This window comes from Panthera leo, chromosome B3 (assembly GCF_018350215.1).
Source record: "Panthera leo isolate Ple1 chromosome B3, P.leo_Ple1_pat1.1, whole genome shotgun sequence".
Classification (NCBI taxonomy): Eukaryota; Metazoa; Chordata; class Mammalia; order Carnivora; family Felidae; genus Panthera; species Panthera leo.
In genome coordinates, this window is record NC_056684.1 from 48,948,457 (window position 1) to 48,967,572 (window position 19,116).

At 34.8% G+C, this 19,116-nt stretch overlaps 2 protein-coding genes across 7 annotated transcripts in view; one reads left to right on the forward strand and one right to left on the reverse strand.

Annotated features, from left to right (window-relative positions):
• Nucleotides 1-17,161, forward strand: part of CCPG1 (cell cycle progression 1) — a 42,085-nt gene extending 24,924 nt beyond the window's left edge. For 2 of the 5 annotated variants that reach the window (XM_042941954.1, XM_042941955.1), the window contains exons 5-10: nucleotides 840-1,038; nucleotides 3,014-3,109; nucleotides 4,935-5,186; nucleotides 8,819-8,940; nucleotides 12,197-13,605; nucleotides 15,889-17,161. In XM_042941954.1, coding sequence (XP_042797888.1) covers nucleotides 840-1,038; nucleotides 3,014-3,109; nucleotides 4,935-5,186; nucleotides 8,819-8,940; nucleotides 12,197-13,605; nucleotides 15,889-16,078 — 2,268 coding nt within the window. In that variant the 3' untranslated portion in view covers nucleotides 16,079-17,161. The remainder of the gene's footprint in view (nucleotides 1-839; nucleotides 1,039-3,013; nucleotides 3,110-4,934; nucleotides 5,187-8,818; nucleotides 8,941-12,196; nucleotides 13,606-15,888) is intronic. The other 3 variants (XR_006203571.1, XM_042941956.1, XM_042941957.1) reach the window with 3 other exon arrangements.
• The window catches only part of PIGB (phosphatidylinositol glycan anchor biosynthesis class B), a 39,954-nt gene continuing 37,715 nt past the window's right edge, over nucleotides 16,878-19,116 (reverse strand). For both annotated transcript variants that reach the window (XM_042941960.1, XM_042941958.1), the window contains 2 exons: nucleotides 17,527-17,707; nucleotides 16,878-17,015 (listed from right to left, as the gene is read on the reverse strand). In XM_042941960.1, coding sequence (XP_042797894.1) covers nucleotides 16,878-17,015; nucleotides 17,527-17,707 — 319 coding nt within the window. The remainder of the gene's footprint in view (nucleotides 17,016-17,526; nucleotides 17,708-19,116) is intronic.

Consider the following 19,116-nt stretch of genomic DNA (forward strand, 5'->3'; position numbering starts at 1 on the left):
TACTCTGTGGATATATGGTAAGCAATATTCCTTAGGGAATATTAAGGAATAATTAAGGTTTCCCTTTCTAGTTATACTTTTATATCTCTTTGAATTATGCAACATTTATTAAAAATTTTGAGATTCCACAGATTGGTCACTTTTATGATTAGCATTAGCTTCTGTTTCAACTCTTAAGTGAAATGCCTTTTAATTTACAAAAGTAATTTCTTGAAAATGTGTGAAAGATCTGTTCATTTACTTTCCAATATAATTTTACTTGGAAGTAGATTACATTCTTGAATTATACTGAAAAATTAAGTTATTAGGACTGATCTCTAAAAATGAAGATTCGTTTTTAAATTTGAGAACAAACAAAATCTTGTTTTTTGGTGTTTTACTTGACTTCTAGATAAAACTAGTTTATATGATTTTTACATAGCATAGCTATTGAAATTTATTACATATGCAACCAGAGAAATTTGTAATCAGTCTTTTATGGGCTTCCTGACTATAGAATTATGCTCGAATAAACCCATGGAACTGGTGAGAAATGAATCCTCTTTTCCATGGTCCTTGTGTTTTAAAGGTGAGCTTTTTAGTTTCTGTAGCCAATGAAAATTAGGCAGCAGTTTGATCTAATTCTGACAGAGATAATTGTCAAGGGGGTTGATGGTGTTTTCAATCTGAAAGATGAGTCTACTCCTGAGTAATCTTTGTCTTTTGGGCAGGACTCATATCTTTTATTTTAAGCCTAAATTACCATAACACTTAAGTACTGTTGTACACTTTGAACTGCATAGAAAACATAAGGCTCTTAAATAATTGTTAAATTTACTGTTTTTAAAATTATTCCTCAGAGAGAAGAAAAGTCGTCGGAAGACCATGTCTATTTTGGAACTGTCAGTGATGATTCTGATATTGTTACCCTTGAGCCACCTAAGTTAGAAGAAATGGGAAATCAGGAGGCTATAATTGTTGAAGAAGCACAGAGTCCAGAAGACTTTAACATGGGCTCTTCTTCTAGCAGCCAGTATACATTCTGTCAGCCAGAAACTGGTAAGAACTGCATAAAGAATACACTGATGACAGACTTAAGTTCTCCTGTGACCACCTTTTATATATATAATGGTCAAGTTTTTAATATATTTGAGATTTTTTTTTGTAAAACCTACTATTAAATCTGGTGTTTTCTTACATTGTAGGGCTTAGAGTACAATTGCTATAACAATAAATAACAACATCTTTTATTAAGTGAAAGATGAAAAAAATATCTTCAAGGAGATTTGTTACTGTCTGAAACACTCAAATGCATTTGATATATTTTTTAGATCTTTAAGGGTGGGAGATTGTGCCATTGTAACTAAAAACAGGAGAAAGTTAAGGTTTCTACTTACAGTGGTACAAATTTTATATTCTAGAAATAAGCTTATTAATTGAAGTCTTTTAGATCCTTTCAGTTATTAATCATTTAACAAACATTTATTGGATGCTACTATGTGCTAAACAGGGTTCAAAGAGCTGGCAGCACAGCAGCATCCCAAAGCCTCTGACCTTTGTATCTTTCATTTTAGATTGAGTTATGAAAGGTGCCTATTTTAAGTCCTATTATTAATGCAGTTCATGCCTACTGTTCAGATAATGATTTGGAAGTTAAAATGTGAGTTACTGAGCTAATTCCTTTCTATATTTCTTTGGCTCATTTGGAGGGACGTATATAATAACGTCTTTTCACATGGACATAAATATGTAGACACAAAGTTACTGGAAGATAAACAGACCTGGCATTAACTCACACTTATTAACCAGTAACTTGAGCAGTAGCTCAAGGATGAATTGTGGGAAAGACAAGTTGGTGGTGCACTGCTAAGGGATTCCAAAGTGTCCTAATTTGATGGAAAAATAGGGACGTGTCTATTTTGGATTATTTTCTTAGAATTTACCATTCTTTAATACTTAACATTTGCCAGAATCAGACAAATGGAATTTCTCTTATTCCACTTTAAGCTAAAAAAATGTCAAGTAGAGATTTTTAGCTATCTCGTTTAATGGTCAGTTATTTTCAGTTAGTATACAAGAGCTTTTCATTCAAATATTTAAATACTCATCTGGCATTCTTAGTGGTGGTCAGCCTTTGCCAGAATGTATACGTAGTACATTTATTACAAGGACTAATGAAATGATTTTACTTTTTGTTCATCAGATTTTATTTTGTTTAAATCCAGGATTCATGCTGTATTCAAGTAGTCTTCTTTCTTTCCATCCTTCCTTTTTTTGGAAAACTATAGATGCTGGTTTAATCTGAGAATATTCATGGGCCAGAAAAAGTAGTCACATTGAAGCAGGAGTAGCAGAAGAGTTCAATCAGACATTTAAGAAATTGATGCTATAAACAGTTTTTCTCAGGAACTTGGACACTTCAAAGCACATTATTCTAGTTTTTATCTCCATTCTGAACTTGGACTTCTTGGGGATTTTACAGTTTCAGTTAAGAGAAATATTTTATTAGGAGTATTTTTATCCATTGCTATCTCTCCGAAAGGAGTAAGTTATTTCAATAAAGTATTACAAAGTAATAAGAACAAAGGACATTTTGGATTACGTTGAAAATACTATATAGAAATCCATTGCTAAGAGTCTTGTTTTCTCTCTCTTATCTCCTATTTTTCTTGGTTTAATTCCTGACTACCTATTACCTGGTTATTTTGATTTTCCTTTCCCTTCTCCATGTCTGTAGGATTTCATCTTCAGGTTTTTTCTTCTAAATTAGATTCTTGGGACAATATACTTTTTGTTTATTTGAGAATACTGTCCACTGTCGCCAGAGGATTCTCCCCCAAGAAAGCAAAGTTGGTAGCTGTAGAAAAGTTTGTATTGCATATGTTTTTTTTAAAAGGCATGATTGTAAAATTTTGATGGAGCACAAATAACGATGTTAAGTGGTAATTAAAATAAGTATTTTCAATTCTCTTTTTCCTTTTTAGTCTTTATAACAAAGCTTTATACATCTTTTTTTCCTGTTTATTCACAAAAGAAAGGTGGTGGGAGAAGCTGTGGAAGATTCCTGAATGCATAAGGGGATGGGATGATCAGCTGAAACACCATGTTCCTAGCCAACTCGCTTTCCAAGGTGGTGTGACTAAATCTGATCAGCTTTTCCAGAGCTGAGTGTGCCTAGTCACATTTACTATTTACTTAGTGCTTTAAAGATATCTGTTGTCATCTGTGATACTCTAAACAGGTGTTCAAATTGGTCTTGTAATAAAGCTGGCTGAGCTTACTGCATGCCTTTGCGTTGCCTGCATCTTGGACTGTGGGCCAAATTAAGCTTTGGAAGAAATTTAAAACCAAAATATTTTAGCTGTCCTATGTATGGGTTAAAAAAGATGGAAGCATTAGATAAGGAGGTGAATTTATTAATATAGATTAGGCTGCCTTGTTTACTTAGAATATATAATGATGGTGATATGCTAATGTAGAATTAAATTAAGTAAATTTAATTTTGTGACATTTCAAATGAAATTTGAAAGGAATCTTGACGAATTGTTTTTGCATTTATCCATCTTAATACATATTGCCAGAGAGTCTGACTTAAATGCTCCAACCATGATCTTGAATGCCTTTGTATTATGTAATGCTTTGTTTAAGTCTTCCTTTCTTTCTCTTTGTCCAAGAAATGTAACCTCACAGCTGAGGCGACGCCATCTGGGAAAAACTAGTGATCAAGAATAACCAGATAAACATGATGGGCATAAGGGTCATGACCAAAAGATCTCTCAGTGGCATCTGTATCACTAAATATTAGGAATATTCATTCATTCAGTAGTTCTTTTTGTCTTTGTGTTTGTTGTTGTCAGTGTGAAAGTTACCTGAATTCCTCTGTGATCCATCTTTAAAAAGTATTGCCTAACCTAAGTCACCAACTTTCCTGTGGCATGGTTATCCTGTCTTCTGAAGAACCATTTTACTTTTTTGAAGCATGAATGTTTGTTATTTTGGAGCTCTTTGTATAACATTGAGGTTCACATTTATCCTTTTGGTGCTTTTTTTTTTTTATTCCTCTAACTGGCCTGTGGAAATTGTTACCAAGCCATCTAACCTTCTGTGTTAACATATAGTTTATTGATTGATGGAGCGGTGTTAACAAATTATAAATTTGAAAAAACCAAAGGTGATTTTTTTTAGTGGATATACCAGGACTTGAGATTTCTTGTGGCTTTTTTTTGTTGTTGTTGTTGTTCTTTACTATTCTTTTCATAAAGGAGCAGCACCAGACTAGTCCTTAATATCGGAGATAGCTGTTGTGTCACTTCCTCATGCTGACATATTTACTAGAGGGTGAAATTAATAACCTTCTAGTAAGAGTGGCAGTCGAAGGGAAGGGCTCATCTGACTTCTGGATACCTGTGTTAAACTATAGTGCTTTGAACCTTGATTGTGGACTCAAGGAATGGAAATGAAACTAGGGTTCAGATACACCCAAGAAAACTTTAGGTAGTTGTACTTTGTAAGTCACAGGAACTGTTTGCATACCTCCCTGTGTCCCTTCAACAGTTGAGCTTAAATTGCCTCTATTTGAAATTGAAAGAAGAGATTGACAGTTTTTTTTTCCAGAAACAGTATCTGTTTATGGTTCTAATAGCAAAGAAATTTAATAGACTATGAGAATGATTGTTCTAACAGTATAAACTTTAAGAGAGGTTTGAAAAATAAAACCAGATAGACCCTCAAAGGCACAGACTATGATTGATTCTTGTGTATCACAGTTGAAATCTTTGATGTTTATGGCTTTATGTTGATAAACTTGAAAACTTGAGTGTTTGTGTTCTTTTGTTTTTGTTTTTGGCTGTCTTATGTAAAAGGGCATGTAGGGATGGCATTGATTATTCTAAATCATATTTACTAGAAAATCTATTCTAAAATTTTTAATATTTACGTTTTTCTTTTTAAAATAGTATTTTCATCCCAGCCTAGCGACGACGAATCAAGTAGCGATGAGACCAGTCATCAGCCTAGTCCTGCCTTTAGACGACGCCGTGTTAGGAAGAAGACTGTTTCTAGTTCTGACTCTGAAGAACGGCTACTCCCCGAACAAGAAACCGAACCCTCTAAGGAGTTGCATAAACGCCAGTTCAGCAGTGGTCTCAATAAATGTGTTATACTTGCTCTGGTGATTGCAATCAGCATGGGATTTGGACATTTCTATGGTAAGTATTTGAAAATTGGTTACATAAAAATTGATGGTCTAGTGTATGGACCCTTACTAAGAGTGAGGAATTCTGGGATCTGTTTTCAGTGTCCTCATTAAATATATAACCTTGCAAAGCTTGCCATCTGTTTGAGCCTCAGTTTTCTCATTTGGAAAATGGGGATAGTGCTGCCTATCTCACAAAGCTGTTTTTCACTGAAGTTTGGTGGTATTTATTTAAGAAATATAGCATCCATGTTTTTTTTTTTTTTTTTCTTTAAAGAAAAAGATTAAAAATCTGAAGTGCTTACCACAAGGGACATCATTTTAATTTAGAATCACAAACTAGCTTTAATTGTGGCTTTATTTGGAAGATTATTTAAATCTCAGTTGAAATGGTTATATTGGAAATGTCATAATAATTGGTGGTCATTATTTTTCCCCTCAGGTTTTATGCAGACATTATATTTTGTGACATTTGTTGCTGCTTCCATGATCCATATGAATTGAGAATTTATTTTTTATAACTTATTATTATACTTTTCTCATTGTTGTTCTTGTTAGTGTTTATGTATATTGATCATCTTTAATGCAAAGCCCTTAAAAGTGTTTTGGATGAAAAGAGGAGGGAATTCCATATGGTGTTATTTTTCATTTGGGAGCCTAACTGTTGAATCTTAGTAAATGTGATTGTTTCTACAAAGATAAGACTGAGAACTGAGCATTCACACTCTTTGCTGTATTAGAATTTTGAAAAAAAACACATGAAGCAAATGTTTTAGGTCTTGTCACTTTTACAGATTTCAATTTGCCTTACATGAACTTCTGAGTTTTGCTGATATGATCCACAGTTCAACTTTTGGAATATTCCTGTTTTGCTAGTTCCTTTCAACAATGTGTACCTTAATGCAAAATGTACCATATGTTAATTTTTGGAAAAGATACATTATTCAACACAGTGTAATGTTAGAATAAATAAGACAGTCAATACTTGTTTAAAGTCAGAGTCAATAAAATGTGTTTCTTCTTGTCTAACTTTATATTAAAAAATTAACATTTAGACTCCTGGTGGATATCTGCTTGAATTTAGTACTGAGATACTGTAATTTGTATCCTCCCTTGAAGTTTGTTGTAATGAGATTTGACTTGAAATATATGCTTAATTTTGTTATTTTCTAGCTGGAACAAATGTATGAATGTTTTTTTTGAGCATGATTTCTTTCCCCACAGGTAAACATGGAGGTAACAAAGGAGAAGGTCTTCTCTTAATCTTTTTTTTCTTACTAAAAAAATTGGACAGTGATTTAATGTTAATCCAAATTGCATTAAAACCCCACCAGTTGCATGACCTTTAAGTATTTAGTGGAAAGAATAACTTAGAAAGGAGTGCTTTCAAAATTAAGAAACTACTGCTTTGTTTAAAATTTTGGTTACTTGTAAATTTTACTTTAATGATTATATTTAATAAAACATTTTCTTATACTTTTTAAAAGCATCTTTTTGGAATATGAAAGGCCTGGGTAATATGAAATAGGTCTCCATCGTGATGAGATTAGCTCAGTGAACATATAAAAAATTCTCTGACAATTTTTCAAGGTCACTATTTAAAGGACATCACAGTTTTTTTCTTAATTCTGGCACTTATCTCAACACTTTAAGAGCTCTTTTGAGTTGATTTCAGAGCCAGTTTGAATTTCTCATGCACCATGAAATTAGTCATTGCATTCCATAATCTATCATTTGGTTACTAACTATGTAACAAAACATCCCATTAAGTGAATCACTCCGAACATTCACCAAGCTTGGCTCTGTATGAGCTTGGAGAATCAGACCTTTCCTAGAAGGAAAGGAAAACTAGCAGGAGTGAGGATAGTAAAACAATGTACTACAGATAATATGGTACTGCTTTAGGTTCTGAAAGTGCTTACAAAAGTTAAAAAAATTTTTCATGTTTGAAGCACCTGTCTTCCTTACTCTTTTTATACATGTCGGCTATCCGTATTCTAAATCAACAGTGGAGTTCAGTTGATTCGATTTTCTCATGGAGTTGCTTTAAGTATTGATAGGCTACCCTGCTCTTCAGACATTGTAACAGAATATAACTAAGTACTAAGTTGTGTGGCACAGACAAGAATTATAGCTCAAAGGCTATACTTCCTGAGTCATCCTGGAGGTGGTAGGATTTGAGCCGGGTCTGGTCTTATGCTTATGCTAGGTAGAAGGAAAGTGGAATGTTGCAGCAACGGAGAACATGATAATCTGAATGTAAACTTTGCTGGGTTTGGGAGCAGTGAGAAGACTGGCTGGACTATAGCAGAGGAGGTAAATCAGGCTACATTAAGACAGATGTCCAACGCATGCTGTGTAATAGTACTGCAAATTCAGATCTCAACACATAGTTTTAGGTTATTTTCCAAGGGGGTGAAGGAATTCATCCTGTCAGCAGTTTGAAAACAAAGAGGTTTTCTGTTATTTGGGAACTACAAATGAATTTTCAACATTTAAAAAATCTGAAATTCTTTTGAGTAATATTGAAACAAATTTACCATGCTTTTATAAATTGGAAAATTAAAAGAGAGGAAGTGAACCCTAACAGAAGAATATCAGAGCTGGTAACAGTTGTTTATGATTTGGCAAAAGTTTTCTCTTTACTATTTCTCAAGATTATTGAAGAAATCAAAGGTTGGTTTTTTTTTTTAGCAGTAGGGGAAGAAGTAGTAAACTATCATTACATCTTTCATTCCAAATTCTGTGATGTCTTTACATAATAGAATTCCACTGTAGATGTTAATGTCATGGTTGCCAAATGCCTTTTGCCTTATTTTTTTAACGTTTACTTTATTTTGAGAGAGAGAGAGCGCGCACTTGCACGCATGAGCTGGGGAGGGGCAGAGAGAGGAGAGAGAATCCCAACAGGCTCCATGCTGTCAGCGCAGAGCCCGACATGGGGCTCAATCCCACAAACCGTGAGATCATCACCTGAGCTGAAATCAGGAGCTGGATGCTTAACTGACTGAGCCACCCAGGCACCCCTTTTTGCCTTATTTTTGACTTAGTGTTTTATTTTGTTTTTTTCTCTCTCATGCATGAGGAATGTAGCAGCATGTGAACAGCATGTCTTGGCAAATTAACATTTTGGTTTTTAGGGTGAAAACTTAGAGACTCCTAGTTGGTTTAAGATTTTTCACTGCTGGGATGGGGATGGTGGCACTCTAGCACAGACCTAACTAATGCAGAATTTTTAAAAGATTTGGCTGTGAGAAGGGTAGGTAATCACAGCCAATTATTTTCCTTGCTATACCTTTTGGGCTGTGTTACATCATTTAGGCAAAATGTAGTGAGAAAAAATAGACCTTATTTTTCCTTATTGATTATATCCTGTGAATGGATTTCATGGTTTGTTTGTTTCCCTGTTGAAGACAACATTTTTTTTATACCTCAGCCATCTCTCAAAAACAACAAACTTGAGTGCCCTTGTTATGGTAGACTGGCTTGTTTTAATCAAAAGGATAGTGAACTGCTTAAGTATCTGTGGATGTGTGCTAAATTAAAAAAAAAAATGCATTAACCTACTTGGCCTGATTTATATTAACATTTATCTACCACCATTTGATGAATGACATCATGAGATTTTACTTATTCATTTTTCAGGCACAATTCAGATTCAGAAGCGTCAACAGTTAGTCAGAAAGATACATGAAGATGAATTGAATGATATGAAGGATTATCTTTCCCAATGTCAACAGGAACAAGAATCTTTTATAGATTATAAGGTAGGTACTACTAACAAACTTTATAAAAAAGACTTGTTAGCCAATAATTATTGTGCTGTTCAGATACAAGTACAAAGAAGATTATTAGTGAGTAAATATAATATTGTAATTGTAGATTACTTACTGTGTCCTAGTCACTGCTGTGAGTACCTCACATACAGTATTACTCTTATTGCTCACCACAGCTCTGTGAATTAAGCAAGTATTAACTTCATTTCATAGATGGGAAAGAGGTTCAAAAAAGCTAACTTTTCCAAGGCTAGCAACTGGCAGAGCTGAATTTATCTGACACCAAAGATGTTATTTCTGATTATTATAATTAACATTTTTAATTGATATATATATAGAAAACATTGTTATTATTAGCATTATTTTTATAGAACTGAACAAAACATTTCCAATCAGTGAGAAAGAGGAGTTTGTAGCCTCTCTCTAAGATCTTTCCTTCATCAAGGGAAATGAAGTAATCAGCCAGTCCTTTTTTTTCTTTGGTTTCTTGTTGGATCGGATGGAAGAGCGAGCATGTTCTACTTCCCACCTAAAACTTACCTACCATCCAGCAGCTCTTTTAATACCTGTGTGGGTATGAGGACCAGCGAGATAGCTGGTCTCCTATCTGGTTCATCCATAAGAAGGGCATAGGGCTTGCAGAACTCAGGGTAGAAAAGTAAACTCTTGCTTTTTTCTCCCATTCCTTTAAATTTCCTTCAGTTGATGTGTGTATCCCTTATAGGGTCACATTACATTTCCTTAAAAGAATCCCACTTGACATCTGAATTCTTTCAGGCAGGGACTACTCAAGTTATTTGTTAATAGTGTAGTTTTTCCTACCTGGATCAAAGGATGTTGTAAAAAGAGTAGCCATTTTCTTCTTTACCATCATGGTTTCTGGTTCCATAGGATGATGTTGACTTTTAGGAGACTGACCCTGCATAGATCTTCACTGAGTCAGTTCTTGCAGATCTCTTATCTCCAGCTGTTAAATGTGGCTTTGAAGATCTTCATGGGAGACCTGCCCCTGGATTTGCTTATCAGGCACTTAATTCAAGACTATGGAGTTTACTGAATGCAGAATATACCCTGCATTCTGTGGCCCCTTATGCTTTTGCATTTAAAGATAATGCTACATTACTCTGTACTACCCTGTGGTCCACTTCCATTGCATACATGAAACTTGTTTTCTCTCTCATTTGGAGAGCAGATAAAATGATTATAATGAAATTTTAAATTTTAATTTGTTCTTTGAAGACAGTGAACCATCCATTTCAGATGGTTATCTTTCAAGTGGAAATACTGTCATTCTCTTTATTTAATTTTTTTATTAAAAATTTTTTTTTAAACATTTATTCATTTTTGAGAGACAGAGAGTGACAGAGTGTGAGTGGGACAGAGAGATAAGGGAGACACAGAATTCGAAGCAGGCTCCAGGCTCTGAGCTATCAACACAGAGTCCGATGCGGGGCTCAAACCCATGGACTGTGAGATCATGACCTGAGCTGAAGTCGGACCCTTAACCGACTGAGCCACCCAGGCACCCCAATATTGTCATTCTCTCTCTCTCTCTCTCTCTCTCTCTCTCTCTCTCTCTCTCTCTTTATAAAAAAAATTTTTTAATGTTTATTTATTTTTTTGAGAGAGAGTGCGAGCAGGGGAGGGGCAGAGAGAGACAGGGAGACACAGAATCCAAAGCAGGCTCCAGGCTCTGAGCTGTCAGCACAGAGCCCAATGTGGGGCTTGAACTCACAAGCTGTGAGATCATGACCTGAGCCGAAGTCAGACACCCAACCGACTGAGCCACCCAGATACCCCCTGTCATTCTCTTAAAGGACTTTTTTTTTGTTTCTTGTATATCAGATTTTTTTTTTTTTGTCTGATTCAAATGAATAACCATAATGTCTGTGGTAAGTTAAGTAAAATTTAAGTGTCATTTGCTGATTTATACATAAGATACTCTAACTGATTAGATAATGCTATAACAATTAACTTGTTTAAGCATATTGTTTAGTTTCTTGCTGTTTTGGTGAAAGTTTATTACTAATAACATCTTGAAAGAAAGATCATTCAAGGCTACTTTGAAATGCAGCAGAACTCTGTAAACCTAATTGAACATGGTTTTTTTTTTCTCTATCAAGGATGCTGACTTCTAGCTATAATTTTATTTTTATAAAAAATTATCTTCACTTAAGGGTCCGAGAAGCCTCTAGTCCTGCCTAAATTCTCTTTAGGAGACTTCTCAGGAGAGATTAGAGTCCTGTAGTCAAAAGATAGAAGACCTGTCTCCTTTTCTTCTAACTTGTAAGTGGACCTAGAAACCATTAAGGCTTTAATATGATTATGGGAAATAGTAATCACTAATAAACACTAATCAGAAGTACTCCTAGTTCTATTTTAGAAATCTTACTAGGGATATACTAGGCTATAGCTAATTTTTTTCCAGTCTTTAAATTCTTCCAACATGCTGTGTTGTTAATGTTGTTGTTTATTTATTTTTAATGAAACATTTCATTTTATATATATTTTTTAAGTAGGCTCTACACCCCTGGGGCGCCTGGGTGGCTCAGTCAGTTGAGCTTCTGACTTCGGCTCAGGTCATGATCTCATGGTCCATGAGTTCAAGCCCCCTGTCGGGCTCTTTGCTGACAGCTCGGAGCCTGGAGCCTGCATCAGATTCTGTGTCTCCCTCTCTCTCTGACCCTTCCCCATTCATGCTCTCTCTCTCTCTGTCTCAAAACTAAATAAACATTAAAAAAAATTTTTTTTAAAGTAGGCTCTACACCCCAGCATGGAGCCCAGTGTGAAGCTTGAACTCATGATTCCAAGATCAAGACCTGAGCTGAGATCAAGGATTGGTCACTTGCATACTGAACCACCCAGAGGCCCCAGCTATGTTATTATTTTGATGTAGCTCTGTGCTGTGCATTTTCTTCCATATGAACCTTCTTATTTTTACATCTTGAAATACATACATATACACTACAAATACATATACTGCATAAAGGGTAGTCTGCAGAAATAGACACGTGGGGCTCCTGGCTGGCTCAGTCGGTAGAGTGATCTCGGTTCTTGGATCTTGATCTTGGTTGTGAGTTTGAGCCCCACATTGGGTGTGGAGATTACTTAAAAATAAAATCTTAAAAAAAATAGATACTAAAAATTTATGAGTATTGGTTATATATGATTTCATCTTACAGATTTAAATTGAGCTTTTAAATAAGGCATTTGACATTTTTCTTTCTTCTCTTTCAAAAAAATTTAGTCATTGAAGGAAAACCTTGCAAGATGTTGGGCCCTTACTGAAGAAGAGAAGATGGCCTTTGAAACTCAGAAAAAGAACCTTGATACAGAAAATCAGTATTTAAGAATATCTCTGGAGAAGGAAGAAGAAGCCTTATCTTCATTACAGGAAGAGTTAAGGAAACTAAGAGAACAGATTAGGCTATTGGAAGATAAAGGGACAGGTACTGAATTAGTTACAGAAAATCAGAAACTTAAGCAGCATCTGGAAGAAGAAAAGCTGAAGACACACAGCTTCCTTAATCAAAGGGAGACTCTTTTGGCAGAAGCAAAGATGCTAAGGAAGGAACTGGAGAGAGAACGACTGATAACCATGGCTTTAAAGGTGGAACTCCAGCAGTTAAGCTCTAGTGAATCATATGGCAACCCAGACTCTCCGAACGTATTGACTGAAAAAAAGGAAATAGAAATCTTACGGGAAAGACTCACTGAGCTGGAGCAGAAGCTAAACTTTGAACAGCAGCGTTCTGATTTGTGGGAAAGGCTGTATATTGAGGCAAAAGATCAAAATGTAAAACAAGAAACTGATGGAAAAAAGAAAGGGAGCAGAGGAAACCACAGGGCTAAAAATAAGTCAAAGGAAACATTTTTGGGTTCAGTTAAGGAAACATTTGATGCCATGAAGAATTCTACCAAGGAGTTTGTGAGACATCATAAAGAAAAAATTAAACAAGCTAAAGAAGCTGTGAAAGAAAACCTGAAAAAGTTTTCAGATTCAGTTAAATCCACTTTCAGGCATTTCAAAGATACCACCAAGAATATCTTTGATGAAAAGGGCAATAAAAGATTTGGTGCAACAAAAGAAGAAGCAGCTAAAAAACCGACAGTCTTTAGTGAATATTTACACCCACAGTATAAGTCACGTACACAAAACCAGAATAATAGAGGCCCTACTATGCAAAGAGAGGGAAGGAAAGAAAAGCCAATTCACTTTGAAGAATTTAGAAAAAATACAAAATCACAGAAATGCAGTTCTGAGCATGACTGTAGTGCAAATTTTGATTCTTTCAGAAAGTCTTGTTCTGGTGTATTTGAATGTGCTCAACAGGAATCCGTTAACCTTTTTAATATGAAAGTGTTGAATCCTGTAAGGATAGATGAATTTAGACAGTTAATTGAAAGGTATTTGTTAGAAAAACTGGATAGTTTTCATCACTGGAAAGAACTTGATCAGTTCATCAATAAGTTTTTCCTAAATGGTGTCTTTATACATGATCAGAAGCTCTTCACAGACTTTGTTAATGATGTTAAAGATTATCTTAAAGACATGAAGGAATATCAAGTAGATAATGATGGAGTGTTTGAGAAGTTGGATGGATATATATATAGACACTTCTTTGGTCACACTCTTTCCCCTCCATATGGACCCAGGTCGGTTTACATAGCACCATGTTATTATAATAGTTTTTAACATTTATAGATTGGGTAGCATTTTTATCATTTTAACATCTTGGAATGTTACTATCCATAAAGTACTTTTTGTAAAGAAAAAAAAGTGTTATTTGTAAAAGTACTTTATTGCTAGAGAATTTAGAATAAATTAAATGGAAAGATAAAATTTTAATAGCTATTATAAACTGAAAATTTCATATGATCACTTTGACTCGAGCAAATGGTTTAATTTCTGCCTTAAAAATATGTTAAGGAAAAAAGATCCTATTTTAGCCTATCTTGTTTCTTTTCATTATAGTTTATATGAAAAGGTAATTAAGTGAAATTATTTTCCTTTAATCTTTTATTTTTTTACTCACTTTGGGTGAGTAAATTCAGATTTCACTCTGAAATTGGAAGAACTCGTGTGTAACAGTTTGCATTGACCCACTTACTTATCTAATTCCACTTACCAACTAAATTATGATACTTAATAGTTAGTACAAAATTATCTTTGATAAAGGTAGAGGCAAACTTAGCAAGCTACAGGTTATAATATGTGTGGCTTATATGCATAATTTCTAAATAAAACTATTCATTGCTTATTAGCTTTATATTCTGTAACCTGAAACTCACCTAATCTTCAAATGTTAGCTTTATTTTTTTATCTTTAAGATAGTTATATATAATCTTTCTGAATAAATGTAATGTGTCTATAAAATAATGAGACTGATTCTGGTATCTTTAGTCATTAAATATCTAGTGCCTAAATGAGCAAAACAGTGTGAGGCTGCCCTGATGAAACATGAAAAACTCTTGCCATCAAGGAGCTCACAAGCTTTTGGAGAGTTAGGTAAATATAAGAAATAAAGTGAGGAATGGAGATATTGTATGTGGTGGCCTCAACCTGGAGATGTTTTGGGAGGCTTCATGAGTGAGGTGGTCTTTGAACTGAACTTCTTTAAACTGGTTTTTGAAGGAGAAATGAGAATTTGTCAAGCAGATAGAGTAGGACATTCTATTCAAAGAGAACTTCATTTGCACACATTTGGAGATGTGAAGACATGTCCTTTTAAGGAGGCAAGGTAGTGCTGGGGTATGAAAAGATAACAGATCTTTTGTGAAGATCAGAAGGACTTCATTTTATGCTAAAAGACTTGTTGCTTCATTGCATTTTGGATCATTGGCAATAGCCTGGAGGATTAGTTGGAAAGAGTGAAGCTGGTAGGTGGTCTTTGAAAAAGTACAGACATGAGCTGATGATTAACTAGGTTAATAGTATGAGTGGGAGAGAGACAGATTTGAATAATATATAAGAAGAAAAATTGGTGCTATTTCTTGTGAAAGAGAAGTAGAAAATAACATTTCTTCCAGATTTCTGGGTTGGATCACTAGTTGGATAGTGGTATCACTAAGGTAAGGGATGCAAGGGCATTTTGAGTAAGGGGAATTGGAATTGAGAATTGGGCTTGGAGGTACCTATTGACAGTCACATGGAAAAAATTAGTTGGCCATTAGATACATGACTCTAGTCCAAATTCTGTGTGCATATAGATAGTCTAGGCTGGGGGTGTTTATCAGATTCTTGGAGAACACTAACACGTAAGGGGTTGTGGAGAATGAAGGCTGAGAAGAAGACCACAGAATAGCATCATGAAAATTGAAAGATCATCTCAAGTGAAAGGAATATACAAACGTGTGTCAAATGCTTTAAACATTAAACAAAAGAGACTGGATTTCTTGGTTGGGGAATTGGGTGGCCATGAATGGCATTATGGACTGTTTTAGTGAGGTAGTGAAGAAGCCTGATTCTTTAGTGAAGAAGCCTGATTATGGAGTTTGAGGAAAACAGTAAATACAGACCTTTGTTTATGAACCTTAGCTGTGGCTGTAAAGAGGAAAAAAAAAAAAAAAAGACTTTCTTTTGTTTGTAAGAAATGTATACATATTCCTGCTGAGGGGTGAAGCCAATGGGGAGGGATTGGTTTTGCAGGAGAGGAAAAATAATGGAAACACATCTCATTATTTTATTGTCACATTTCTATTTATTTGTTGAGTATTTCCCCTTTGTTGCCACTACAGTTATGTTTGTCTATTTTTTCTGTCTGTAGGATAAAAGTATAATACTGAATCTTTTTGGTATGGTTGTATTAGGATTATACTTCAGGTTAATTTAACATCCTTTTTCAGAGTGTTCAGATAATTAATGGAGAAAAACATTAAAATTGTTTCTTGTTTAAATTTAACTCTAACATAGATGAAAAATGTGTTTACTGCTTTCAGTCGACCAGATAAAAAGCAACGTATGGTAAATATTGAAAACTCCAGGCATCGAAAACAAGAGCAGAAGCACCCTCAGCCACAACCTTATAAAAGGGAAGGTAAATGGCATAAATATGGTCGCACTAATGGAAGACACATGGCAAATCTTGAAATAGAATTGGGGCAGTTACCTTTTGACCCTAAATATTGATTGTCATGATTAAGTTAAATTAGAAAATGGTAACAGAAACATGGATGGTATCTACAATGTTTGGTATTGAAACTAAAATGAAATTATCAAGATAATGTCTTTCTATCATTTCTAAGTATCAGTTTGATGACTTTACATTATTACTCAGAAGCATCAAGCAAAAGCTTACTAACTTGCATTTTCCTGTAGTTTAGTTTTGCTGAAATTTTTTTGGCACTGGAAATGTTCAACTGTAGTTTCAAGGAAGCCAGGCATGCAACAGATTTTGTGCATGAAATGAGTCTTCCTTTCAGTGTATGAGCTTAAAGCAAGCTCAAATCCTATGACAAAGTGTAATTAACACTGATATTTGTGTTAAATTTGCAGTAGAGCTTGAAAAAGTACCTTGTGATGGAATTTCATCTTTAACACTTTATAATCTTACACTTGCTTCTTGTCTTTTTGTGGGTTCAAGAGCCCGTTGACTTGTGAAGAATTTGCTGCCTTATGAGCTTGCTGACTTGTTCTTTTGTGAAATTTCTTGCACATCTGAATATTGTGGAAGAAACAATAAAACTACACCATGAGGAAAACTAAAGGTCTTTATTTAAAATCTGGCATTTGTATTAATATATGATTTTATACTTTGTGATATTTTTCATACATTTCCTCAGTAGTGTTATTTGGTAAATCAGTTCAGTGGTGTTTTGCTAGTTCATAAATTTTACCCAGTATTTACAGGAGTGTTTATGCAGCATCTGAATATTTCTACCCAGCAATGTCTGTTTCTCTAGAAAAGATTTAAACACAGTTGAGAATTTCAGCTTCTGTTGAGTTTCCTTTTTAATTTCCGTTCATAGACATATATGTGACTTCCAGTTCGACCTTCTGGCAAGTGAGTGTGGAAGAACACAGCAGTTCTCTCGTAGCTGCTTGAAATTAGGAAAGCACTTATTTCCTAGAAGTAAATAAACGTTTAAGTAAATAAAGGCTACATTTTGCTGAGCACTGTTTCAAGAATTTTAGAATGACCTCATTTGCGTCTCTACCACTTTTTTCTTAATAAAACAATATAGTTCCTCAATAAAAGAATTAACTTGTTAAGTAACATATGTATCTTGATAGTTATAGAACTGGGACGGATTTTGACCAGGGAAAAGACGAATTACAAAATATGGGGGATGGTGGGGTGCCTGCATGGCTCGGTTGATTGAGTGTCATGATCTCACGGTTTGAGTTTGAGCCCCTCATCAGCTTGCTGCTGTCAGTGCAAAGCCCACTTCACATCCTTTGTCCCCCTCTGTTTGCCCCTCCTCTGCTCATGCTCTCTTAAAAATAAGTAAAACATTTAAAAAAAATATATGGGTATTGGAAGGGACCTTAAAAAAGTTATGTTGTCTATTTACTTGAGTGCTAAACTTGAGGCGAAATATAAATAGTAAGTTTTCCCTTTTTTCATGTTTCCTTACCTCCTCTAAAATGCTGAAGATGATCAAGTGAGTAGGCAGTGTTGAATCATTGTGAAACTCTCTATAAAGCCAGTTTAAGGGATTTAGATAAAATATATCTGCTTCATCAAGATACTGACTTTTTCCAGTCAGGTCTGGGGGACATTGGAGAAATCTCATTGGAAGTGGGTAGTGGACATGGCTGTGAAGAGAAAGTTAAAAGTTACAAGAAGTAATAAAAATTTTTTTTTTCAAAGTACTCTTAAAATCCATCATGTTCACATAAGAAAATGTGAAATCTGAATCTTAAATGGGTTCCATTTGAGGTGAAGAAGCAAGCCTTTAATGTAGTTTTCTCAGAGATGGACAATATGATTCTTACACCATGTTGCTTGTTGCCGCAGCAGCATAAGCTTCAAGTCCAAACTAAAGCATGAAACGTCACTTCAAGGTGGGATAGTAAGTAGTGTGGGAGACTCCATCTTCTGTAACAGTCTGCTCTTGCAAGAATGGAAGGGGCCTTTGGGACCAGGTAGGTTACTTGTTAATAAGAGTAATTCCCCATAGGCTTAATTGGCAAGGTAGAAAATTTCATGAACCACAAAGGATTCTCGCTTTCTTCCCTTTCTGCTCTGAAAGGGGATGGATCACATCCTTTAAATAAGTTTTTTCCTGTGTGGTTTTTGTTTTTTGTTTGTTTTAGATTTATTTAAATAAGCTTTAGTAACCGAGCAACATATGTTCACTGATTAAAATCCAAATAAGTAATGGTTTTATTGTGGCATAGAAAGACTAGAGTGCATGTAAAAAAGATGGATTGATGAATTAGGACAACTTAAGCCAGTTGCTTGCAGTATGCAAAAGCCATGTTTATAACTTAGCCTCAGGAAAAATAACTATGTGATAGAGGTTTTTGTTATCTATGAAATGCATACAAGTAAATTTACACAAGACCTAACACTTCATGGACTTTTATAATTTAGGAGATGAAAATCTTGCTTCAGGGAGAAAATAGAAACACCTGAGAAAAAGTTGCCAGCCTTCTACTCCAAAGTAGGCATTAGACATTTTTTGCTCCATTGTGCAGTTTGAAAAATGTAAGATAAGAACTTGGTGAACTATTCAAAGCCTAAGACATCAACTGCTACAACCATGTATGAAAAGCATCTTGGTGCCTTTACAATTCCTGTTGTCTGCAGCATTACTGCTATCATGAGCATGGAGAGATAGTGAATGTCCCACTCTCAGCTCTGGTCTTTTTTATATAGTAGGTGAGCCTCAAGTTGAAGGGATACTTGGGGTCTTAAATCAAACTGGTGGCTTTTGCTAGCCAATCCCAACTTTCCAAATTGTGTATCAATGATCCGGCATTGATGATTCAGTTAAGCAGAGTATTGCAAAAGTGTTAAGTTACCTTAAAATGATATCAGCTTTGATATTTAGTTGACTATGCACATGGAAGATTAACTTCAGATTGTTTAAAGCCAGGTTAAGTAGGTGTATAACTTTTTAAAAGAAAGCAGTTTACTCTTGTACCATTATTGGGCATTTGGTAATGAATGCAGCTTAGAACAGAAGCATAGGACCAAATGGATATCTTTTAAACTGTCC